Source organism: Myotis brandtii, unplaced genomic scaffold, assembly GCF_000412655.1.
Source record: "Myotis brandtii unplaced genomic scaffold, ASM41265v1 scaffold190, whole genome shotgun sequence".
NCBI classification, from domain to species: Eukaryota; Metazoa; Chordata; class Mammalia; order Chiroptera; family Vespertilionidae; genus Myotis; species Myotis brandtii.
In genome coordinates this window covers 3,566,084-3,593,420 of record NW_005357076.1, presented here as the reverse complement: position 1 = coordinate 3,593,420, position 27,337 = coordinate 3,566,084, and the positions used below count along the sequence as shown (strand labels likewise).

The 27,337-nt window shown below is 37.2% G+C and overlaps 1 protein-coding gene across 4 annotated transcripts in view; it reads left to right on the top strand.

Annotated features, from left to right (window-relative positions):
• The window catches only part of KAT6B (K(lysine) acetyltransferase 6B), a 186,275-nt gene that overhangs the window by 7,354 nt on the left and 151,584 nt on the right, over nt 1-27,337 (top strand). For 3 of the 4 annotated variants that reach the window (XM_005864653.2, XM_014538359.1, XM_005864652.2), the window contains exons 2-3: nt 5,203-5,273; nt 8,691-9,569. In XM_005864653.2, coding sequence (XP_005864715.1) covers nt 8,949-9,569 — 621 coding nt within the window. In that variant the 5' untranslated portion in view covers nt 5,203-5,273; nt 8,691-8,948. Of the gene's footprint in view, nt 1-5,202; nt 5,274-8,524; nt 8,536-8,690; nt 9,570-27,337 lie in introns of those variants that run through there. The other variant, XM_014538358.1, reaches the window with a different exon arrangement.

The following is a 27,337-nucleotide window of genomic DNA, read 5'->3' as shown; positions in this document are numbered from 1 at the left end:
GTCTGATAGCTCATTCTCAGCTTCTGTGCTTTCTAGATTACCTTCATTCATTCACTGATGCATTCATTTAACAAATAGAAATTGAACCCCTTTTATGTTCAAGTTGTGGTCTTGGGAAATCCATGAATCCTGTTATTGTTTTGTTAATCCTCACCAGAGGATATTTTTTCCATTGATTTTTAGAGTGAGTGGAAGGGAGGGAAAGGTGGAAGAAAGAGAGAGAAACATCAATGTCAGAAAGACACATTGATTGGTTGCCTCCTGCATGTGCCCCAATCAGGGCTGGGAAGAACCTGCAATCCAGATATGTATGTACCTTTGATGGATTTCGAACCTGAGACCCGGTGGTGTGCAGGCCAACGCTTTAACCATTGAGCACATCAGCCAGGCTGAATCCTGTTTTTATTTTTTTTAAATGTTTTTTTATTGATTTCAGAGGGAGGGTTAGAAAAATCAATGATAAAAGAGAGAATCATTAATCAGCTGCCTCCTGCATGCCCCCTACTGGGGATTGAGCCTATAACTCAGGCATGGGCTCTGACTGGGAATTGAACCTTGGGCTCCTGGTTTATGGGTCGAAGCTCAACCACTGAGCCACTCCGGCCCAACTGAATCCTGTTCTTAAGAATGTTATAATGTAGTAAGGGAGAAGAGGTCAGTACACAAATAAGCATAATGCAAAATAGAAAATGAATGCCAAAATAGTAAGAAAGCAAAAAGCTTCCTGTTAGACAAAGAACAGTATGGCTTCTAAGGATTTGAATTTGGGTGAAGAGACCAGGCAGTGGTCCAAGTTCTTCAAGGTCCAGTTAAGGCCCATCCATCCAAGGGTTGTTCTACCTGTCCACATTGCGCAAGGTATAGTCACAGTTTTTTCCAGACTTCTTCTGTAATCAGGGGAAACCTTTCTTTTAAGTGAATCTTATATATGGAGCAGTTAAGGTGGAGGTGCTTTTTTTGGTGCAAGGGGGTGGTGGCCCTAGTGTTTAACCCAGGGGTGGGCAAAGTTTTTGACTCGAGGGCCACAATGGGTTCTTAAACTGGACCGGAGGGCCGGAACAAAAGCATGGATGGAGTGTTTGTGTGAACTAATATAAATTCAAAGTAAACATCATTACATAAAAGGGTACGGTCTTTTTTTTTTTTTAGTTTTATTCATTTCAAACGGGCCGGATCCGGCCCGTGGGCCGTAGTTTGCCCACGGCTGGTTTAACCCACAAGGGGCAGGTGATATTCAAGGCACTTTTTCACAAGAGATCCAGGGAGCCCAGGTTGAAAACCAGTGGAGGGAGGGGAAACGTTTTGGTTTTAGCATCTGAATTAAAATCCTTCTTGATTTAGTGGTCTGAGGTCTTGACCAGATCAGGTCTCAGCTTTTCTTTTGCTGCCCTACAGGGTTGTTTTAAGGTTTACAGATAATCTGTGTAAAGTGCCGGGCCCATAGTACTTGTCAAAAAATGGTTGGCATTATTATAGTTTAGTGCTTTGTTTCTTTCAAAAAAAATAATTTATTGAGGCAAAATTCATATAACATAAAACTAACCAGTTTAAAGTGAACAATTCAGTGACATTTAGTATATTCACAGTGTTACATGGCCACCACCTCTACCTAGTTCCAAAACATTTTCATCAATCCAAAATACCCTGCCCTTCCACAGGCCCCACCAATCCATGTTCCGTCTATGGATTTATCTGTTCTGGATGTGTGATATAAATAGAATGATATGATATGTAACCTTTTGTGTCTGGCTTCTTTCACAACATGTTTTTAATTTTTTAAAAAATATGTATTTATTTTAGAGAGAGAGGAAGCAGGGGGGCGGACATCAAGGTGACTGAGAAACATCAACTGGTTGCCTCCTGCACCTGCCCCAACCAGGATCGAACCCACAGCCTGGGTATGTGTCCTGACCAGGAATGGAACTGGCAACCTTTTGATGCATGGGACAGCACTTAACCAACCAAGTTATACTGACCAGGGCCACAAGATGTTTTTGAGGTTCATCCACATTGTACATTGTAGCATGCATTAGTACAGTGATGGCGAACTATGACATGAGTGTTAGAGGTGACACGTGAACTCATTTTTTTGGTTGATTTTTCTTTGTTAAATGGCATTTAAATATATAAAATATCAAAAATATAAGTTTTACTATGGTTGCAAATATCAAAAAATTTCTATATGTGACACGGCACCATCGTTAAGTTAGGGTTTTTCAAAATGCTGACACGCCGAGCTCAAAAGGTTTGCCATCACCGCATTAATACCTCATTCTTTTTTTAAAATTGATCGCAGAAAGAAGGGAGGGGAGGGGGGCGGGAAGAGAGAGAAAGAAAGACATGGATTGGTTACCTCCTCCATACATTCATTCCTTTTTATGACTGAATAATAGTCCAGTGTAAGGATCGATACCACATTTTGTTGATCCATTCTTTGGTTGGTGGACATTGAGCTGTTTTGGATTTTTGGCTGTTGTGACTAGTGCTGTCAGGAATTTGTAGATGTTTTCTATTTGAGTACCTACTTTAATTTCTTTGGGGTATATACCTAGAAGTGTAATGGTGGGGCCATATGGTAATTTCATGTTTAACTTTTTGAGACACCACCAAAGAGTGCTTAATTGCTTCTTACCCCATAGCACCTACCATAGAAGAACACCACCTCCATTAATCCCTAAAGTGCCGGGGAGCGCGATTGTGCTCCTCCTGTCTTTCGCCAAAAGTGCTGGGAGCGCTATCAAAGCTTCGAAATGGCGTCCAGTTCTAAGTCTGCTTTTATTAGTGATGATGATATTGCTAAATATGTCAGTGTAGTAAAGGTTTCCTTAAGTTTTTGAATATGTAACTTCATTTACTTGCGATTCATAATTTTTTCCCTAAACTGCTGTAAAATCAGCAAAAATGCCTTGGCAATTTTAGCATAGTTCCTAGGATATTAGTTGGCACTCAAAGGGTTAAGTATTTGTTGGTTGTTCTTTGATTAGTATTTTTTAAATTTTTTTTTGATTAAGTTATTACATATGTGTCCTTATCCCCACGTTACCCCCTATCCCCTCACTCATGCCCTCACCCCCTGTTGTCCGTGTCCATTGGTTAGGCCTATATGCTTGCATATAAGTCCTTTGGTTGATCTCTCTTTGATTAGTATTTATAATCTTACCTCCCAATTCCTATGTTTTGGGCCTCAAGCAGTAATTTCAGGGAACATAGTTGCATCCAGGACTTGAAAGTTAACAAATATCACCATATGGATGATGTTGGATGTTGTCAGACAGCAGATATTTGTTAACCGAGGACACTATTTTGAGCAGCTCTGCCAAAAGTCTGTTCTGGACGGTTATAGAAGAAAAGAAGTTCATGTCCCTTCCCTTAAGCAGTGTTATGTTCCATTTCAGAAGATACTATTAAGATTTGTGATCCTTGTTCAGTTACATAATAGGCCATGAAAAATTCCAGGAGCATATAAAAGTGAGAGCTAAAAATAACTTAGCAAGTAAAACTCTAGATGACAAAAGAGTAAACTCTATTATTAATCTTTATGTTTTCTACCACTGTTTTTGGCTCATCTATAATCTCATGACTTAAGTGTTATGACATTGATTTTTGAAACAACACACAGCTTTAGTAAAAGCTTGGAGGAAGCTTCACATAATACTTATGATCCAGGGTATTTTGACTCCTCTTATGCTGACATGAATATTTTTGAACTGTGCTGATACTTATATAATACTAATGAAGCTAAACACTCAGTGTTGGACTAAGCATCTCTCTAGATCTTTTTAGAATAGTTTGTAATGAGTGATGCAAAGTGTTTTATTATGATTGTATGATACAACCATATAATTTACTGATATTATTTTGTAGTTAAAAATAAAGAGATTCAAAACCTCAGAAAGTAGAATAATTTAATTTGATGTAGCAGGAGTCTCTAAAATTAATTTTAAATGATTCAGTCCTTTTTTGATAGCCTTTTAGTCCAACTTTCAAGTTTTTATAGAAAAAAATGAAAAGAGAATAATGATTTTTAGGGTTGCAATGATAGTGCATATAAAACAAATCCTAGTGCTCTGAAAAAGAGAAGTGGTACGGGTAATTCCAGATCAGGAGGGGGAAAAAGCATTTCTATTTGGCTTTTGAATGAATTATGTATTTTCTTTGGTATGGATTTGTCTTTCTAGTTAGATACTGCTTAGACTTAAATTGATTTTCAATCTATTCTCTTAGGGTATGCCAATTTACAGTGGGGCCAGTGGAATCAAACAAACCAGCCTAAAATTAAAAAATTTCCAGTGGATAATATACAAAGTGGATAATATACATGTGTTTAGTCAAGAATTGGCTACAGATAAGAGACTTCTGATTTTGCTCCTCTCCTAGCTATGTGTGTGTTAAAAAAACACTGATTCTGCTTGTAGCGAAGAGCTGCTGAGTTACATCTGCTTCTGCCTAATTAACTCTGTTGGTTGGTGTCAGATGAGAGCTAATTTTGAGATTAAATTGAGGAGCCGGGTGTGTATCTGTGGCTGGGGGAGGGGTAAGGGGGACCTAAGGTTGCTTGGTTGTTTGTATAAGATGCAGTTATTCACAGTGTTGTTTTAAATTTATTTTTTGCCTTTGAAGTAAAAATGATCAATACTGTCCTAAAATATGACCTGTGTAAACACATCCTTACTATCGTGGAAACTTGTACATCCCTCTTAGGTGCAGTTAATAGGCCTGATCTTGATACCAATCAGTGCCAAGATGCCAGGTGACCTTTGGGACAAATAGTGAAAATTGCCTGGGAAAGTTAATACTGACTTTTAAACAATGTTTGATTCTTTTATATTTTTTTTTCCCAGAGGAAAAAAATGTTATACCTTCCTGGCTGTTAGAGTAATAGAATTTTTTTTCCTTCCTTGATGAGATTATTCCCTATCACATACCTGATTTTTAACATTTGGAGAACAGGTGTGACTTTAAAGAAGAGCAAAATTTACCTTTTTAGTCACTTGCTTTAGGACTTCTTTCCTGTCCCGAATCCTCTGTTCTTAAATACTCGTTAGTGATGTGAAAGAGTGAATGCATCACCAAAGGTAGTGTACTAATTACTTAACTCACTGCAGCTGTGTGTATTGAATAGCGCATCGAGTCTTAGCTGGTTGCTGAATTTAAGGGCTGTCCTTGTGCCCAAATTAACATTTACTTTTTTTCTTTTGGCAGATTTGCCTGAAGATCTGGACAATCTTCTTTTTTTGTCATGGACTATTAAAACATTCGGAGTCCCAATTCTGGTATTTTCCCTTATTATATTTTTAAGATATAAAAAGTCAGTCTTAGTGAAATGTGTTGGTAATAGATATGAATGATTCTTTTGATTGTGGGTAGGGACTGTGGTAACAGCTTGTCATGAAGGTATATTTAGGGCATTTATTAGTTATGAAATACGTTTTGTTTTAAAAATGTATGCTCATCTGCTTGTGTAATCAAGATGCCTGAAAGCAACTTTGCAGTATTGGATACTTTTCTGTGGTCTCTTTTCCTGCTTTCTGCATTTGTATTTTGTGGAATCAAATTAAATTAGTTGATTCATCTTGAATAAATGATGAAAGATGAAATAATTACTTGGACACAGTAAAATGTCTTCTAATGAAATTTTGCCCCAAACCATTTTACTGTGGAAAGGTCAGCTTCCTGTTCTAAACTTCCTAACACAGAACGATTCTTGTGTTCTATCGTGAAAATGGTTGCACTATGATTGCATTCTTAAATACACCATGTTACAAGTCTTAACATTTTTGTCAAAGATTTATATAATGACACAGAGGGACATGCTTATTAGATTTGCAGATGACAGATGACAGAATCAAGCAAAGCAGTCTTTAATAGGTTGGAAGATAGCCTCAAACCAATAAGATTAACTTGAACTGTAGTGAAATTTAAATCTCAGCATTTAATTTTGCACAAAAAAAGGGCATGGAGATTCAGCTTGAGAGCATTTTTGAAAGAAGATTTGAGATTTTTAGTTGGACGGCATGTTTAGCATAGCCAGTGTGTGGCATGGCTGCTATGAAAATTCATGTAACCTTGGATTGCATTTATAATTGGATAATGCCCAGACTGCCAGAGAGCAGTAAAGAAGGAGGTGCTTGGAAACCATGTGATAGGTGGAGGTGTTCAGGCACTGGGATATGAGTGGTCTAAAGGGGCTGGAGGTAGAATGGGGTTTGATTGTAGTGGTTTTCAATGTTCAAATATTGGAAATCCTGTCTTATTAAAAAATTAATAAGAATTTCTTGAGTTTGTTCCAGGGACAGTAGGACTAGTATGGTAGAAATTATGGTGAGGCAGATTTTGGCCCCTTTGAATAAGAAATATGTTACAGTTAGATCTGTTCAGTGGCGTGAGCTGCCTCAAAAAGTGACAAATTCTCGGCCTAAATGGTTTGGCTCAGTGGATAGAGTGTCCACCTGCGACTGAAGGGTCCCAGGTTTGATTCCAGCCAAGGGCACATGCCCGGGTTGCAGGCTTGATCCCCAGTAGGGGCCGTGCAGGAAGCACCTGATTAATGATTCTCTCACATCATTGATGTTTCTATCTCTCCCTTCCTCTCTGAAATCAATAAAAATATATTTTTTGAAAAAAGTGACAAATTTCAATTACTGGAAATATTTTGAGACTTATGTCCCATGTGTTAAGATATTAAACAAGAGACCTTTTACTGGATAACTAGAAGAAGTTGGACTGGATGACCTCTAAGATTCCTTCAGCTACAAGTTTCTGAATCTGAGGGGGAAAATGGAGTGAACATACAGTTCTTTTTTTTTTTTTAACTCCTCACCTGAGGATATTTTTTTCCTACTGATTTTTAGAGAAAGTGGAAGGGAGGGAGGAAGGGGAGGAGAGAGAAACATTGATGTGAGAGAGACACATTCATTGATTGCCTCGCATGTGGCCCGACTGGGCAGGAGATTGAACCTGCATCCTAGAATACGTGCCCTTGACCAGGAATCGAACCCGCAACCCTTAGGTTCTTGGACCAATGCTCTAACCACTTAGCAAAACTGGCCAGGGTGAGGACAATCCTTTTTCAAGTGTCTCTTTCAAGCTGACTAAGTAAGTATAGGTCAATGGCCCAACTGTTTTCAGCAACAGAATCTTTGAGAGCAAATGTTATATTTTCCAGGATATCTGGATAAAGTTTTGAGGAAAACATTAATTTCCTTTTTTTAGGTACACTAAATCTTTTTTAGGTACATTAAAACTTTAATTTTTATTTTATGAGACATTTTTCAGTGTGTAGACATCACATTTGGTGGAAGTGATGACTTTATATTGAATCTTAAGTAATGTGTTCACTTAGTTCTCTCAATAATTCTGTGAGGGATATATTATTAGTGCCCTAAAAATAAAGTGACTGCAACTGAAGTCACTTTCCCAGGGTTTCTCTGCTAGACATTAGTGTAGCTGGCACTCATACCATTGGCCTGAATGCAGAGGCAGAACTAGCTGGAGCGGGCAGTTATGGCTCAGGTGAAGGTTGTGCTGGACTTAGATGTTAGAATGTGGCATTTGAGCTTTACGTCTACTATTGACTGTTACCTTGAGTGAGCCCCATCTTCCCCTGAGCCTCAGCTCCATCTCCCCCTGAATCCAGAGTTATTCTAGAGATTAAATGACAAGTTATATGTGAGCACAGTCTTAAACTTAAAACTATAAAAAGAGTTAAGATGTGGATATTATCAGTGCAGAAGTAAGATAGAGCCCAGATTTGACCCAACTCCTAGGCCAGGAGATCTTTGCAGGTGTACTTAATACCAGATTAGAGGTCCAGGATGATTTTTGTACACCAGGAGGATCTCAGAGAGCAATACATACCACTGTCTCCCTGCAGTCAGATTTGTATGATCCTTCCTTTTATTGAACAGTTTCATGAGTTAACTGGGTAGTAAGATACTTAGAATGCTACATTATTTAAAAGATAAAGGGTTATGCTACTGTATTATTATTTTTTTTATTGACTTTAGAGAGAGGAAGGGAGGGGGATAGAGAGCTAGAAACATCAATGATGAGAGAGAATCATTGATTGGCTGCCTCCTGCACATCCCCTACTGGGGACCGAGCCTGCAACCCAGGCATATGCCCTGTCCAGGAATCGAACTGTGACCTCCTGGTTTATGGGCTGACATTCCACTACTGAGCCACACCAGCTGGGCGAAATTTTCTTATGTGTGAGGCTTGAGAAATATAATATCTAGCTGAAATAGAAGAATCAGGATTATTGCTTTTTTTTAAGTTTAAGATTTCTTAAAGTAAGTTTAATGTACTTCCATCAGATTTTTTGTATCATAGACTTATTCTTTGATGTTGATTTTATGATTATGATAGACATATATCTTGAACCACTTTCATGTATTTTTATTACTTTCAATAAAGGTTACCCATTAAATATATAACTTAGATGGGATCTCTTAAATGCCCCATAAGTGACCTCATTAAATAATAAGTGAAAAATTCTAAAAAAAAATTATTTCTCAAACTGAGACCCAATTTCTGGTTGGAAAATATAGTCACTGAGACTTTGTTAGATAATACTTTCCTGTTATTACTGTTGGGATCATTTTGCATTGGAAAAAGTAATACTAAAGAGTCTTTTAATTTATTTTTAGAAGTTCTTTATTAAGAGCCTTCCCCCCTTTTTATCCTTCAAGGTCTTGACTTCCTACATAAAGATGTTCTTCGCCCGAATGCAGTCTTTCCTGTTGGTTAAATAAGACATCTATCAACATTGCCTGTTGGTCCTCTTTTTAATCAATTAAGGATGGATGTTTGTAAGATGTTGCTTAATATGTTTTGGAGTACTCTGCCCGTTTGTTGAATTGTTAATGACTTTTAAATGTGCAAGTTCTGTTAAATACAAGGAGAACCTCTATGGGTAACTCTTGTATTGAAGAAGTCATTTGTCAACCATGGTAAAACTTGCAAACCCACTTTATACAGAGTGGATTCTTGAAGCTATACAGAAAATAAAAAAGCAAAAGCAAAGGCCCTCTGAAGAGAGAATCTGCCATGCAGTCAGTACTTCCCATGGGTTGGATAAGAAGACAGTCTCTGAACAGCTGGAGCTCAGTGTTCAGGATGGCTCCGTTCTCAAAGTCACCAACAAAGGCCTTGCCTCCTATAAGGACCCAGACAACCCTGGGCGCTTCTCAGCAGTTAAACCAGGCACTTTTCCTAAGTCAACCAAGGGGTCTAGAGGAACATGTAATGATCTTCGCAATGTGGATTGGAACAAACTTTTAAGGAGAGCAATTGAAGGACTTGAGGAGCCAAATGGCTCCTCCCTGAAGAACATAGAGAAGTATCTCAGAAATCAAAGTGATCTCACAAGCACCACCAACAACCCAGCCTTTCAGCAGCGGCTGCGACTGGGGGCCAAACGCGCAGTGAACAATGGGAGGTTACTGAAAGATGGACCGCAGTACAGGGTCAATTATGGAAGCTCAGATGGCAAAGGGGCTCCCAAATACCCCAGTGCTTTCCCATCCTCGCTTCCACCTGTCAGCCTTCTACCCCATGAGAAAGACCAGGTAAGTGAAGAGAGAATGTTAATGCATTCTACTTATTGCCCATTCAACTTGAATAGTTTCAGTTAAATTTTTTAAGGACAAAAGTTCTGAGTCAAGTTTGAATGTTTTGCCTTATAAGAGCAGGTTTTTATATTTTAAAATGTATATACTGTCTTATAATATAAAGTTCTGTATTGTTTTACAATGTATTGAGGGCTTCCTTGTTGGTTGATTAAGAATTTAATGTGGTGATTTTGTGATTTGTGGTTTTTTAAAATATGTTTTTATTTATTTCAGAGAGGAAGGGAGAGGGAGAGAGATATAGAAACATGAATGATGAGAGAGATTCATTGATTTGCTGCCTCCTGCACGCCCCCTACTGGGGATCAAGCCCGCAACCCTGGCATGTGCCCTGCTGGGAGTCGAACCTGGGACCTCTTGGTCCATGAGCCACCACAGCCGGGCTGTGATTTGTTTTTTAAACTCTAATTGTTAACCTGCTAACTGGTGAGCTCTTGAAGGGACCAGGATAGATAACTTTAATCCTCCTTCTTCAAGGCAGGATCATACATATTTTTAAAAAACCTAAGAAAGGCCACTGTATATTTTTCTCTTTTTATTATTATTTATCTTTAGTTTTGGCTTTATTGAGGCATAATTGACATTTTCCTCTTATTATTTTCAGAGAAGAAGAATTTATAGACCAATTATTTTAATACTGATAGTCTATGCATTCCTAGAATTGTTTTAATATGTGACCTAAGTCCTGCCTATTTCAATTTGAAGTCATTTATTATTGCCTACTTCTTAGAGATTGAAAGTGAAAATTTTGTCTCATAACGTTTCTTATACTCTTTGGTTTCTCTGGGCCTTATGTTATTTCTGCAGTATTTATACATATATGGCAGATTTCTTCTTAGTTACTGCTATACTCCTGCTCTTTGATTGAGTGGGATTTTTCTTTGTTTTGTTTCAAAGTTACTGAAATTACTCCCCAAAATAAACCAAAATAGAGCAATAGCAAAATTGTCTATAATAATCCAGGCCCTCCAGTTTTCAGTCTTGTTGTCTGCCCTTTGGGCGAGTGGATGCATTTGTATCAGTTAACTTTACATCTTGTAAAACTTTAACCATTGGATAGCAAGGGTGGCTGTAAATGTTAACGACATTTTTAGAAGTGATGGAAATAGAACTGTTAGGAAACATTGTGCTCCTGGTGGGTATTTTTTCTCTTTGGATACTGCCAACCTTTATGATTGACCTTGCTCCTCTCAGTGCTTTAAGCTGATAGGGACCCAGCTCTAGAAACTGGGCAGGACCAGGTGGTTTGCCTTTCCATGGACCAATATGAACCCTAGAGTTTATATCTTAACTATATTTTTATTTTATTAGTTTTCCTCAACATTTATTTTACCCTTTGCTGGTATTTGTGTTTGTGTAACCAACTCTCAGTTCTTTGTGAGAGAAAGTGGACATAAAGAAAGAAGTAAATCTATGAAATTTTCTTTTAAATAACACTTGTTTAAAAAATTACAGCAAGTGACTCAAATCCTAATTCCTGTGTCTGACACAGCCACACTAAGCACTTCTGTTTCTCATTAAATATTTTTATAAAAGCTTATCCCTTGAGGAGATTCCTCAAGGGAATGTAGAGCCATTTCTTGATGGATTTGAATATCTTTGGTTTTAAAATATATACATCACCCTAAGGTATATTAAGGTTTTATAATGATCAGGTATGTGGACTAATTCAGGCAGCTTTAGGCAATTTAATATGTTTCAATAATTTTGTGATCCAGGGGATATTTTTACTTGTGATAGAGGAATGACTTCAAATTTTCCACAGTCCCTTTCCTTCTCTTTCACCTTGCCCACCATTTCTTGCTAACCTTATCGTATTTTTTTTTTACAGCATCTGTACTGAAGTATTTTTAGTCTAAAGGAAAATTCATGTCTGAAAGTGTCTAGGATTGAGAGCAATTTATTGCTTAGCATGCAATTGTTACTGCTTTTTTTGTGATGCTGATCTTTAAATTGTCCAGTTGGCACCATCATGTAATAAGGAAAGCTGAGAAAATGTGTCCTAGAATTTTTGCTTGATGAGATTTGGAGATCAGTTGTATTCAGTAATTATAATCTAGTTCTTAAAAAACACACACACAAATAAGTGAAAATCAGGTCAAGTCATTTTGGCTACAATGTATTATATTGTTTGTGTTGTATATTACAATAGCATAATAAAAACTGCATCACAATTGCCCTTTGAGATTGCTAGTGGTAAATAGTTTAAAACCATGTAAACTTGCTAGTAAGTGTAATAGAAATTCTTAACCTGGGTCCATGTCCATGAATGAGTATGGGGAAGGTATACCACTAATCCCCTGAAATGGAACAGTTATGTGTATCCACATGTTTTTCTAGGGTCAGGGTGTAGAGTTGTTGTATTTTGTGTTTTTTTAAAATATATTTTTATTTATTATGTATTATTTTTTTAAATATCTTTCTTATTGATTACAGAGAGGAAGGGAGAGGGAGAGAGAGAGATAGAAACATCAGTGATGAGAATCATCGATCGGCTGCCTCCTGCAAGCCCCCCACTGGGGATCGAGCCCACAACCCGGGCATGTGCCCTTGACCGGAATCGAACCTGGGACCCTTCAGTTCGCAGGCCGATGCTCTATCCATGAGCCAAACTGGCCAGGGCAGGGTCTATAGTTTTTATCAGATCCTCAGAGGGATCCAAAATATCAAATAGCCAATGTGAACAGTTTTTGTACTGTAGAAAATATTTTGAGTTTCTTACCTAAAAGAAACTAATGCTAATATTTTTCTTGCTTCAGCTGCTGAACTTGGATCTCTATTAGTTGTACTGTAGTTTCTTGTATACGTATGGGGCTTTTAAAAATATATTTGAAAGACAGATTATCACTGTTCTTGTGCTAGAAGTCTGTAGAGTTTGCATTGTGGGAGGACATTTCTGATATAAATAGCAACTGTTTGTACAGAGAGAAAGTAATCTCAATTACAGTTTAGTCAACTGATGTCTTTCAAAGAAGCTGTTATTCTAGTTACTTTTGTTGAGCAGTTTCATTTAACTGTAAAAAATAAAATTAAAAAATAGTAAAAATAGTAACTAAAAATTCTTAAGGGTTAAATGCTGGTACTATTCCAGGTGCTGTGCATTTATTATCTCCTATCACAATAACTGTGAGGGCTATAGGTTTTTATCCTTACTGGACAGATGAAAAGCTGAGGCTCAAAGCCTATGTAATTTGTCCAAGGTCACTCATAGAGCGGATGAGAGGTGAAGCCAAGATTCTAACAGCCAGTCTGACTCCAGACCTCTTTACTGCTGGGCTGTCTGTTGGTCCACAGTAGTGACCTTTCATTAACAGTAAAAGTATCTCTGCCAAGTTCTGCAGCTACTTAGAAGCCATTTTTCCCCCAACAAATAGATTTCTGGCATTTTAAATTTGGTAGTTGCAATGAACCTATTACAGTTTTTAAAGCACATACTATTTATAATATTAGCAATATGGGAAAGCAGTAGGGAAAACAGTAAATCTGTGTCTAATTAGATTTAACATCATCATTCCTATGCATGTCTGCTAGGAAGAGTACAATGCAAGTTAAAATAGAAGGGCTCCTTTCCTTTCTGAAATGTAATTGCACATCTTCTGATAGTCTAGAATTCAAATTGGATATTACCTCACTGGCTTCTTAGCATGACTTCTTTGTATTTATTTAAGAAAGCTCTCTTTGGTGAGGTGGTATGGGAATGAATTAAACCACTGAAGATAACACTTTATCTTTGACTTGGTGAGGGAACTCCTAAAGTATAGTATTAGTGTTTCTCATTAAAAGTGGTAAAGCTCAATTAGGTCAGATTATGAGGACTTTGGAAAGTCAAATATTCTCAGAGAGACTTCGGTTATCACCACAGACTTTGTAGCATTAAGATTCCTTTTAACATTTGGGCTTTAGCATTTTTATAAAATCAGCTTAGTTCAATTTTAAGCAGAGTCCTTGGTATTTCACTTTATTGGGAATAACTTCCTAAACTTATTAAGGACCAAATCTTGGTATGTTTCTAGTTTAGTACGTAATATCTGGGACCCCTCATTCTGGGCTACATGGTTGGAAAGGGAGCTCTTCTAATATCAGGTAGGGCTTTGATTTTTTTTTTTTTAAGCAATGAAATGACTATTAGAATCTTACAAAAATAGTCAAATATAATTACAAAACAATAATGCTGTCAATGAGAAAATGAGTTTTAAAAGGAGCACACATGATCAGAAGTATGGTCTTGGCTTTTTCAGTTTATTCTAGTTGTCCCCCCCCAACCCCACCCCTTTTAGGGAGATATTTTGTTCGGGGTTTTTGGCAGTGATACTAGTATGAAATATTTACATAAATAGGAGATTAATGTACATCATACATCAGTTTCTTGTGTTATATAAATGTCATAAGTTAAAGAACTTTATTTTTAGATTTTCTTTTCTTCACTTTTCTCCATTCTGTCCTCTAATCTCCCGGCCCATTATCTTTGCCTAGAGGACCCTCCTCATCTCTCTGGGACTTTTCCAATCGCCTGTCCTTTGTGAAGCAACATTCACTTGTCCACATTGTTCTAGATGGGGCAGGCTTCCAGAAGTCTCTCAGCCCTAGGGGAATCGTTCATAGTCTCAGACAAGTCTGCCTCTTTTTTGGCAGAAGTATGTGTATTTTTTATCTGCTAATTATGTAGAGTCCAAATGTCCTCCTCTCTGTTGTCCTTCCTAGTTTTCCTTTGAATTTGTCTCCTTTGTATTGCAGATGTCACATTTCTCAAAAAATGCTTAGCTAAGTGTATTCAACTGAAAGTTGGATAAAGCTCTAAATATTACAAAATATGCTCTTCCATATAACCTGAATTTTGGAATTGGTATGGATGAAAGTCAGCTATAGAATGAGTAAAGTCAGACAGAAACCTTTTATAATGGGAAAGAATAGATGAATCAAAACTTGCTGTTCCAGGGTCAGGTCAGGAAAAAGACTGTAGTTCATATTGTTAATTAATCTTCTGAAGTTCTTCAAAATTAGAGATCTGAGGACAACTTTTGTGAGCAGTTAGTACTAGTTGTTGAGGTATTGTTGAGAGAGCACTTGGATTGTCTCAAACTAGTTAGTTGGGATAAGTGAAAGATAAAATGAAGAGTGAATGGGTCTTTCTATTGCACTCCGGGGCATGACAGCTTGTTCCACTTTAGAGCTTTTATCAAGATGGGACTTGTCTAGAGTTCTAATGAAATAGGCTTCAGGTTAAGGGGGAAACAATATCAGAGAATTTTTTACTCTTAAAATGAGTGTTAAATATTCTTTTTTATTCTTTAGATCTTAGCTGTATTTGATACTTACAGCTGCCTTTTCTACAGCATGTGAACCTGACATGAATGACATAGATCAGTATTTTCTGATTTCCTAATGGTATTTTCTTCCAAGCATTAAGGATGTGAAGGATATGGTTTCCTGACTAATTTTGGATATTTTCAGGAATTTACTCTTGTATTCTGTATGCCTGATTACTGCAGCTGTATTTGTTATACTTTCAGTGCTAAGAACATCTCTACTATATAGCTTTGACGTTATGTAACAGTTAAGTGCTATTTGCTAGTTTATTCTGATTTTGGGTGTGGCAAAGATGTTTATTCTTTAAAAATTTATTTCATAAATAGTACATTTAATGTTTCTTAGAATGAAAGTGTGTTCTTTTTATGTATTTTAACTTTGCACGTAATAATGTATGAGGGATACATGAGAAAATGTGATTGTTTTATCATTGCAATAGCAAACTTAAGTTGTAGTAACATTTATGACTTTTTGTTTTGTTTATAAACTTAATTTTCTTGGCCTCTACATTAGACTACAGTAGATTTGATGGAAACTGTTCTCTAGTTACACCAGTATTTAAAATGTGAATCTGCATCTTCTCAGGTACTTTGATCTCTGCAATCTATTAATATTTCTACGTACGTAAACATCAATTAGCTCACTAAATTAAAGTTAGCAAATGAGTCAGCTATGTAATTTGTGACATTTTGAGTTAGAAGGGCCATGAAGAATATGTTTTTATTTGTAGGTGGGTGCTCTTATCTCATTGTCTTCACGTGATGGGGACTTTATACATTAAGACAAGGAGGTATGGCAGTGCACATTGTGAAATGCTAATCACTGTTATTATGCTGCTGCTTGGGACTGGACTACTTTCCCAAAGAAGTCTCCAGGAGTTGCAAAATGTATACTGTTGTTTTTCCTTTTAAGTGAACCTTTTAATTAGCAGGATGTTAATGTCGACTATAACTTTTTGGATTTGTTTTATGAAAGGTAATATTTTGAAAAATCTGCAAAATGAACTATATAGACAAAGTTCTGGAGTGAGTGAAATTAGATTTAAACTGTGAGGCTGGGCTCTACAAAGCTATAAAATAAATACTAATCAATGGTCTAAGTAAAATCCAGGAAGGATTTGTGTTAATTTGACAAATGGGTTTAGAATTCTTTAGCCATTATTTTTTAGAAACCAGCTTTGTTCATACATCCTTTCTCTAATTTGCTTCACTTTTGATCTTTGATAAAACCAGCTGCAATTTTGTTTCATTAACAAACTTAACTGGTTAACAGATGTTTGTTTTGGCTTGATTGTGTCCTTTCTATTAGAAACAGCATAAGCATACATAGAAACCATGCTGGGCCTTTTCCTGTCTGCAGTTACACTGGTGTTTCAGAAGAGCAACTTAATTTTATTTACAGGTTCAATTTTTGTTCCTCTGTACTATTATTGTAGGTATATTGTCGGTATATATATACAAACATTTTAGCTCTTGTTTCCCCTGTCAGGGAGGTCTTTTGTTCTTAATCCTCCATCTGTTAGTTTAGTATACCCCTCCCCCTCTTTTTCTAGCATTGCAGAATCTTAGCATGCAGGGAAAAGGTATTGCAGAAGAGGTAATTGAGATATCAATGACTCTTCCACAGTTCTATGGGACCAGCCTGGTGAATTTAGATAATTTCTTCCATCTTCTTTGATGTCGGTACACTACCATATGGAAAGCAGTGAGGCCTACAGGAAGAAGGTGAGCCTTGGTCTGGGCTGCCTGTGATACTCAGAGTGATGTGGGCTGGGAGCCAGAGGCAGCACTTGAATGTTTCTGTAATAGTTTCTGATGCGGCTGGTCCTGTTTTTCGTCCACGGTTTACTGCCATGCTTTGTGACCCTCTCAGATCATGAATGGGAATGATGAAGTTCAAAAAACAGAGGAAACATTATATGGGGTAAGAGAAAAACAATAGTAAGAGAAGCAAAGAATGCCCAAGTTAAAATTCAGTATTAAGGACATCAAATGATGATTCCTGTTTGATATTTGATCCACTTGTTCCCCAAATCGGTATTTTAATACCATGGAGGAGCTTCTACCTTATATCAAAACCCAACCCTAACTGTTGAGCTTTGAGATGTGAGTAAAGCAGCCCAAAACAGTATCTGCTAGTAGAAGAGTGTGGGCTATTTGAGGAACATAAGCTATTTCATCTAATTAGGCTGCTGGCAGGATGTGAGGAGACTGGGAAAGGCAGGCGATGGAAGGAGCCAGGAAGATATCCCCCACCCCCCCAACTTTGTAATTTAAAAGATTGTAATATGTCCAAAAGTTGAAAGGGTAATACAATTAGTGCTGTATTTCTTTCTCCTAGATTTATCAATTGTTAACATTTTGCCACATTTCTTCTCTCACCTGGATATATGTGTATATGTTTTTATATGTGTATATATTTACACACATGCATGCACATACTCAATTTGTGGCTGAACTATTTGAAAATATATAGCAAACATAGATATTAAGATATAATAATATTAAGTTATAATAATAACTATATATCAAGGATTATTCTCCTATATAACCACAATACTGTTATCTCATGTAAGAAATTCAACAGTGAAACTAGAAAGTTATCTAATAGTCCATATTTTTCCAAAAGGCCCCAAAATGTCACTAAACTTTTGTTTGATCTAAGATCCAGTTAAGGGTCACACATTGCATTTGGTTGTCTCTTGCATTTGGTTGTCTATCTCCTTAATACAAAACAGTTTCCTTCTTTATTTTGCTTTTCTCATCAGTCATATTTTTGAAGCATTTAGGCCAATTGTCCTTTAGGATGTTCTACAATTAGTGTTTGTCTGGTTGTGTCCTCATGATTGGGTTCAGGGTAAACATTTTGGCAAGAATACTGCACGGATGATGTTGTCATATAGGATACATCTTTTCAGGTTATCTTGTTATTGGTGGTGCTTTTTCATCAGATCTCTTACTAAAGGCACCTTTTTCCCTTTTGTAGTTAATAAGTAATCTATACAGAAGGCATGTCAAACTCGCGGCCCACAACGAATATTTTTGCGGCCCAGCCAATATACCAGTGTGAGCAGTTAGTTACAATTATGAAAGAAAATAAGTCTCCTGTCAGATCCAGAATTACTGACATTCACCTTGGGTCAGTTTTGAAAGTAATCACTGCAAACAAGATTTCCCCCGAAGTAGGAAAGATAGTAGCAGAGAAGAGATGCCAAGTGTCAGGAAGAAACCATTAATTTTATCATTGCTCTTGTTCTTTTTTTTTATACTATACTTTTCGAAATAAACCTACGTTTCTATGAAAATTGAAGCTTTTGTTATTTTTTGCAGCCCACATAAACTTAAACCTTGTTAATTTGGCCTGTGTTAGCCTTTGAGTTTGACATGCTTGCTCTACAGTGATACTTTGAGGTGTGTATGTTTCCTATTACTGCTGTAACAGATTACCATAAACAAGTGGCTAAAACAATGCAAATTTATTGTCTTATAGTCCTGTGGTCTGAAGTCCAACATGGGGCTCATTGGGTTTAAATCTAGGAGAGAATCTGTTTCCTCACCTTTTCCAGCTTCTACAGGCTGCCTGCATTCTTTGGTTCATGGCCCCTTTCTTCCATCTTCAAAGATAGCAACATTGCATCTGTCTAGTTTTTCATAGTCACATTTTTCTCTGACCATGGCCTGGACAGCTTTTAAATGATTCATGTGATTAGATGAGGCCTACTTACATAATCCAGGATACTCTCCCCATCTCAGAGTTCTTAACTTACAGCTGTAAGGCGGCAGAGTCACAGGTTCTGGACATTTGTATGTGTGTGGGGGAAGGGGAGTGATATTTTGCCTGCCACACAATGGTTTCAGTATCCTCACCTAAATCATTTTTTTTTTTGCATTGGAGGTTGCAAATCTTTGAAGCTTTGGTGTACACTAAGTCTGCTTAGAAAGGAATGAATCACAGTTTATGGGAGTAATGCTAATTGAAGGCTGGGAGTCAAGAGAACTGAGTTCTAGCTCTGATGGTGCATCCTGAATCGTTTCCATAGGGGCAGAAGCAGGACTGCCTTCTGCTTCCATTTCATGTTTATTTACTCACCAGTCGAAGAACTGAAAAATGGAGTTGGCAGTAATTGCTTGAGAGTTTTTAACAATTGGAGACTGGATATCCAAAATGTTTTCTGAGAAGTGCACTTAAAGAGTAGAGGAGGATCTTTCATTTAAAATGCCCATAGATGCATGAAAAGATATAAGTCAAATTATATGTATATTATATATATGTATATATAGTCACCAAGATAGGCTCTTTGGTGACATTTTAAAGATTAAGGAACATTTGGAGAATTTTGTTTTGTTTTGTTAACCTCACCTGAGGATTTTTCCATTAATTTTTTTAGAGAAGAGTTAGAGAGCCACATCAATTGGTTGCCTCCCTCACGTGCCCTGTCTAGTGGCAGGGATTGAGCCTGCAATTGAGGTACATGCCCTTGATTGGAATCACACTTATGAGAAGTGCCTTCAGTCTGAGGGCTGATACTCTATCCACTGAGCAAAACTGGCTAGGGCAACATTTAGAGAATTTTATGTCTATTATTTAAATGTGAATCTTCATTAGAGAACTCTAGATAGGCTGAAAAGAAAAAACTTACTTAAAAAAGAACAATATCATGCTTACAATGTCATATGTCAATTATCCTATATAATAAAAGCTTAATATGCTAAGTGTCTGACTGTTAGATCGACTGTTCGACCAGTCACTATGACACGCACTGACCACCCAGGGGCAGACACTCCGACTGGTAGGTTAGCTTGCTGCTGGGGTCCGGCGATCAGGACTGGGCGAGACTGGCCGAACATGCCCTAGAGCCCTCCTGCGGTCCCTCCCCGGCTGGCCCACCTCCCACTGTCCCTCCCCGGCTTCTAAAAAATTTCTTCTAATTAATTTCCTTTCAATATGCACGAATCTGTGCACCAGGCCTCTAGTATCTTAATAAAGTTGGGCAAAAACATGCAGGTGGATGTATATTCTTTCAGGTCTTAGTAAACACTCAGAAAATAGTAATCAAGATTCACAAAGGCAGTTAACCTTAGGAATCCTCCATTTCCTTTCATTTTATAGTATTTTAGTAGAATCTTTTGCAGTAGCTGCAGTTAGTTGGAATGCTTTGGAAATACTGACTGTTGCAATTGTTAAAGAATAACTGTTTAGTTATCAGCCTATAAATGTGCTTTCTAGAGCTGATAAAAAAGATGATCTTCTCATCTGATGAGCTCTGACCCTCTGTAAACCTTCCACCTTATCTCATTTTCCACCAGCTACTGAAATATAACAAGATGCCAACAATTACATCCTCACAAAGCATTTATACCAACTTATAAAATCACCTCTTTATTGGAAAATTGTGTAACATCTTGATTTCAATTTAACGTGACATGTTGGTTAGCAATAAATCTTGTTTGGGTATGAACACAAGCCTGCAGGCAATTTGCAGAACATTGATCAGGTGCAAATTGTATGTATTTTTCTAGCTTCTAAAGATTTCAGAGCAAAATGCAATAAATCGTTATCATTGAGACCATTACTTTTTAGGTCGTTTTAAAATCTGACATCATAGAATATCACCATGTATCTTATGAGAAGTGCTTTGACTCTCCTGAAATCCATGATTTGTGTTTTGACCGTTTAAGTGCCTCATTTCCTCTTTTGTCATATCAGGTGATATGATATACAACAACAGCAAAAGAACATGGTTAAAATATGTACTTGTGCCTTGTAAATATGCGTAATAAACAGCTCTACATAAAACATGCAAGAAGAGAGATTAGTATCCTCTTAACGTAGTGCTTCCTATATACCAGGTAATGTTCTAAGTATTTAATATGTACTAAATAATGTTCCATGAACCCTGAAAGATAGTACTGTTATCAGTGGGATTTTACAGGTGGAGAGACAGGCCAGGTAAGGTACCTGGGCCAGGAGTACACAGCCCAGGAGCTGTGTTTCACTCCTGGCACACGGGTTGGAGTTCAGCCACTTCACCCCCACCTAGGTGTCTCATTTACTTGGATGAAACCAGCACGGTATCTATTGAGTTCTTGTAACATATAAAGCACGGTACTGAGCACTCTAGAAGTTACAGAATATAAACCCACCTAGGTGTCTCATTTACTTGGATGAAACCAGCACGTATCTATTGAGTTCTTGTAACATATAAAGCACTGTACTGAGCACTCTAGAAGTTACAGAATATAAACAATATTCAAGTGGTAATTAAAATTACCAGCTGAAAAATGCCAAGACACACGGCTATGTGATTCCTCCTCCAGTGAGCAGCGCAGTGATCTTTTTCAGAGTGATTGCAATGTTCTTTTCTTTGGCAATGAATAAGAACAGCCAGCATTTACATATTGCTTACAGTCAGGCACTACTTAAAGTGCTCCCAATGAATAAGAACAGCCAGCATTTACATATTGCTTACGGCGAGTCAGGCACTACTTGAAGTGCTCTGAATATGATAACGTGCCTGTGAGGAAGTACTTCTTTTCACTGTTAGTTTGCAAAGGAGGGATCTGAGGCACATGAGGTAAAAGGACTTGTCCAAAGTGACATAGTTATTGTGTGGTAGAGCCAGAATTCAAACCTAGGCATCTTGGTTCCATAGTCTGTACCAGGGGTGGGCAAACTTTTTGACTCGAGGGCCACAATGGGTTCTTAAACTGGACCGGAGGGCCGGAACAAAAGCATGGATGGAGTGTTTGTGTGAACTAATATCAATTCAAAGTAAACATCATTACATAAAAGGATACGGTCTTTTTTTTTTTTAGTTTTATTCATTTCAAACGGGCCGGATCCGGCCCGTGGGCCGTAGTTTGCCCACGGCTGGACTCTGTACACTTAACCATTACATTATGCGGCCTCTTACTTTCCTCATAAAGAAAAACTTTTGTTACACACAGGTTCTTATAAACCCGGACCTCTAAGTGACTCAAAAGTGTTTATAATAGGAGGCACTGAAAAAACTTGTTAAAATTCATTTCAGGTGGCTTTTCCTAACCTATGTTCTGAGGTAGAAGGAAGTACAGTATTCTTTAAGATGTTAATGGTGCTGATAATGTTCTGAGATTTAAAGTCCCTGAGAAGTTCTGAAATTTATTGCTTAACCCTCAGTTTCCCAAGATGATTCGATGATGGGCCTTCCTCTCCTCTCCCTTTCTCACAACAGCCATTCACTTGTCTGGAAATTTTTGCATTTGGTAACATAGTTTGAATAGTGCTGGTGTAAGGTTATATACTGCTAATCCCTTTCCCCCACATACACATCCTGAAGAAAACCAGTGAAGAACTGAACTTGGAGTTTGTGTTTCAGAATAGAAAACCAAAAGTCAATCAAATTCATTCCTTGTCTCTAATGAATTAATTTATTTTATTTTTTAAAAGTATCTTTTTATTGATTTCAGAGAGGAAGGGAGAGGGAGAGAGAGATAGAAACGTCAATGATGAGAGTATCATTGTTCGGCTGCCTCCTGCACGCCCCTCACTGGGGATTGAGCCTGCAACCCCGGCATATGCCTTGACCAGGAATCGAACGGGGATCTCCTGGTTCATAGGTTGATGCTCAACCACTGAGCCATGCTGGCCAGGCATGAATTAATTTAGTAAAACTGTTGTGTAATAATTTTTTAACTGTTGAATAACATTTTAGAGTTGCAGGCAATTGTTGAGATCACTACATTCAGGGATTTTTAATTGAGGTCCAAGGACTCCTTTCAGGGGTTTGTGAACCCCTTAAATTGTATGCAAAATTCTGGGCTCATATATGAGTATTTTTCTGGAGCCTCTCGCCTCTCCCCTCCTTCAACAGGTCATTTGACTACTCAGGCCAGTGGTTCCCAGACTTTGCTGCACATTTGAATCACCTGAAGAGCTTTTGAAAGTTCCGATTCCCAGATCACCCCTCACACCTATTAAATCAGAATGTTGGGGGTGGGAGCCAAGTATTAGAAGTTTTTGAAGATCTCTGGTAATGCCACTGTGCAGCAAAAGTTTGGGAATCACTGCCTGGGGCTAACTTTCTTCTTTTATAGTTGAGCAAACAGGGTCTGCTTATGTGGTCCAGGAAACAGTCTAGATGTGTTAATTGGGCAGGGCCTAGTTCTTACTAAAAGAGATCTTAGAGGTCATTGTGAAGGAGTCTTATGAGGAAATAGGTCTGGAGCCAGAATTCTTAGGTTGAAATCCTGACTTTTGCACTGGGCAAGTATAGTCTATGCCTCGGTTTGCTCAGCTGACAGACACATGGAGATAACAATAGCACAGACCACATAGGGATGGTTTGCTACAACCGCATGGCCCTGGGATAGAGGGTAGTGAGCTTTTCCTGGGCCCTGATAGGAAGGGCAGCTGAGCAGAGTCCAGGGCACCGGGAGGGGCAGTAGCCCCTGGCACCCCTCCTTGGCCACCCTGCTCTTGAGGGAAAAGTGTCAATTGATGTCCTTATCACCTTCTAATGAAGACCTCCTCTCCAATTGGAGACTTGGTCTAGTCAGAGTCCATGAATGGCTAAAATCTACATTTCTGTGCTTTTCTCCTCCTCCATTATTTAAATGGTCAGTAAAAGAATCTGTTTTCAGAGTAACACATGCTCATTGTACAGACTTTCACAAATACAGAAAGGTTCAGGAATGACACACTATGACTGCAAATTTCACTCTAAAGATAAATACTGTTAGAAGTTTGTATTTTCTTCCAGGCTTTCCCCCTACATGTATATACCTGTATTAGTTATATTTAAATAAGAGGAATATCTTAACTATATAATTTTGCTTTCTACATTTGTATTTTGCTTTCTACATTTAAAATCTGTTGTAAGCCTTTTTCCATATTCTTGATTATTCTTTGAAGTGTGACATTAAATGGCTGGTAGTTATTTCTCATGTTTTTGTTTAACATTTAGGATGTTTCTACTTTTTTTACTAAGCTATTACAAATAATACTGCTACTAAAAATTTGTGTATGCATGGGTAATTATTTCTTCTAGGGTAGATTATTAGAGGAGTTATACTGGGGCATAAACATGAGTTCTTTTTCTAGGAACATATTGTCAAAAAGTGGTCCAAAAGGAAGTACCAATTTATACTCTTGGGCAGAGTATGAGAGCCTTGGTCATCTACTTGCTTCCTAACCCTTACTTTTTTTTTTAACATTAAAAATCATTCAGCTTTATTAATAAAAATAAAGTTCACACATAGACTAAAGAAAGCATTGAAAATTAACTGTATGGTCAGGTAAGAAGCATTCTGATTCTTTTGAGATAATGATCTTAGAGCTCTGTTTTATGGGATTTAAGACTGAGGCTAATGTAGAGTTTTATTTATTTATTTATCTATCTATCCATCTATCTATTTATTTATTTATTTATTGTTAAGCCTCACCTGAGGATATTTTTTCCATTGATTTTTAGAGAGAGCGGAAGGGAGGAAGGCAAGAGGCAAGTGACCTAAATGGTACAGCATTCCTATTCCCAAGGATTTATGGAATGCCTAGATCTCTTGAAATCATTTGCCCCTAAATTCTGTGGGTCTCTAGACAGTCTTACCCAGCTCTATAGGTCAGCCTGTGTTTCACTAAGTTCTTATCATTTTGTGAACCTGAGGGTTCAGAAAAGGGTTTATTTTAGCTGATTAGCTATTGCTTTAATGACATAAAAGTGCATTTGTGAGCGAGCCTTGCTGTATTAAATCTGACACAGTTGGAAGAGAGTGGGTTACCTTTTGGGCATGCCTTAAGCTGCTGCCCATCAGACTTTGGCTTCTACTCTGTTATCTGACCTCTCCAGCCACCTCGCTGTCATCAGTATTGCCCAAAGGTTTACACTGGGCTTTGAATGTCCTAAATTTACTTCTGTTACTGATTTCTAATTTCCCTCCATTGTGGTCAGAGAACAAAGTTTGTATGATTTCATTCTTTTTACATTTATTGAGGCTTGCTTTATGGCCTAACATACGGTCTATCCTGAAAAGTGTTTCATGTTTATTCTGTTGTTGGGTGGAGATATCTATAGATGTTTGTTAGGTCAGTTGGTTTATAATGCCATTCAAAATTTCTATTTTCTTTCTTTTTTTAAAAAAAAATATTTTTTTATTGATTTCAGAGAGGAAGGGAGAAGGAGAGAGAGACAGAAACATCAATGATGAGAGGGAACCATTGAGAAACATCAATGATGAAAATCATTGATCAGCTGCCTCCTGCACGCCCCACACTGGGGATTGAGCACGCAACCCAGGCATGTGCCCTGATTGGGAATCAACCATGATCTCCTCGTTCATAGGTCGACACTTAACCACTGAGTCATGATGGCTGGGCTATGAAACTCCCTAACTGCTTTCAACGGTGGCTGAACCATTTTATATTCCTATCAGCAATGTACTAGGGTTCTAACTTCTCCATGTTCTCACCAACATTTGTTTCCTCCCCCTCCCTTTTTTTTGTAGACTAATGCTCCCTTGTTTTCTTTTTCAGAATCTTTTTGGCTAATTGTGCTTGCTTGTTTTTCCAGATAGATGTTAGAGTCAGATGATTAGTAATCAAATGATCTTATGATTTGATTGGAGTTTTCAGTGTATAGAATGGTATTCTTAAAATAGTGAGTCATATATTGGAGAACAGGTATATCTTTCCACTTTTTAATCTATTCTTTTACTTACATTTCTTTATTGTGGAACATTTTAAACATATGTAAAAATCAAGAGCAGTGCTCACCTTTACCAGCTATGGCAGTAATTACCTCGTGACCAGTCAGTCTCCTTTCAGTTATATCCCTACCCACTCCCCCAGCCCCTGCCACTACTGAATTATTTTGAAGCAAATCCCAGACATTATCTCATTTTATCTATAAATATTTCTGTAATATAACTATTATCATCCATTAAAGTCTTTTGTATGTGAGTACAGGTGTGTATAGAGTGTGGGTAATGTGTACTGAAGGATTTTAACTCTCTGTTAAGTTAATTCCTAGGTATGTTTTTTTTGGATTGCTCTTGTAAATGGAATCTTCCATTACACTTTTAATTGGCTCTTTTTTTAATACAGGAAAGTTACTGATTTTTATATATTAATTTTGTACCTAGCCACCTTAATGAATTCTCTTTTTTTAAATATAATACATTTTAGTTTATTATCTTGGGTTTTCCAGGTATATAATGCTGTGATCTGCAAATAATGATCATTTAAATTTTACTTTTTCCTTCCTTATTTATATACCTTAAATCTTTCTCTTGTCTGAGTTTTATCAGTTCTAGTACCTCCTTAATGATGTTAAAGAATACTGGTGGTAGTGGATATATTTTGGGGGAGTTCCTTAATATCTCCCCATTAAACATGATGCTGGCTTGTGTATTTATCATGTAAAGAAGTTTCATCAGGTTTGGAATTTTAATTTTATCAAATGTCTTTTCATCATTTATGGAAGTATTATTTTTCTCCTTTGCCCTTTAATATGATTAATTATAGTAACTGATTTCTTAATATTTAACCATATTTACTTTCTGAATTTGAATCCCACATGTTCATGGTGTATTATTTATTTAATGAATGACATTCCTTTGAATAACAAATTTCCCTAGCATATTTAAAAACTTTAGTCTTAATAAATTCACCTACAACATTTTAGAAGCATGTCTATAGTCAGTAAGGAAGTATTCTTATTAGTAAGTAATAAGAATTAGAAATAAGCTTATTTCTTGTTGCCCATCTTTTTGTTATGCTCATCACATTGGGAATCAGTGTGTGTGTGTGTGTGTGTGTGTGTGTGTGAGTGAGAGAGAGAGAGAGAGAAGGGAAAAGAGAAAGGAGAGAGGGGAAGGAGGGAAATAGAATACAACTTTGTGCAAACAAGATAAGACACATTATTGGGTTTTAGGAGTATGATGTAGTACATTATAGTGCATAGTATACCCAGATTTTTATTGTGACAAATTATAATAAAATGAATTTTTATTAAAACAATTTAAATTAAATATTTTTTACCATTAAATTAAAACCAAATATGTTGAATGAATGATAGTACCTGATATATACTGGTAGCAGCATAGAATGATTGAAAGAATATGGGCATTTTAAATTTTAAATTTGCATTTTTTGATTTTTTTAAGAAGTTATGTCATACATACCTAATGTCAAAAAATTAAACATATAAAGTGAAAAGCATAAGTTGTTCCTCAATAGCCCTGCATGTTCGTCCCCTAAAACAGCTTTCCAAAGACAGTTACATTAGAGATTTGTATGTATTCTCCCAAGCCCCTTTAAAGCAATCCTATATAATATAATCTACACTAATAAAAGAGAAACATGGTAATTAGCGTACGACCGCTACCCTTCCCATTGGCTAATCAGGGAGATATGCAAATTAACTG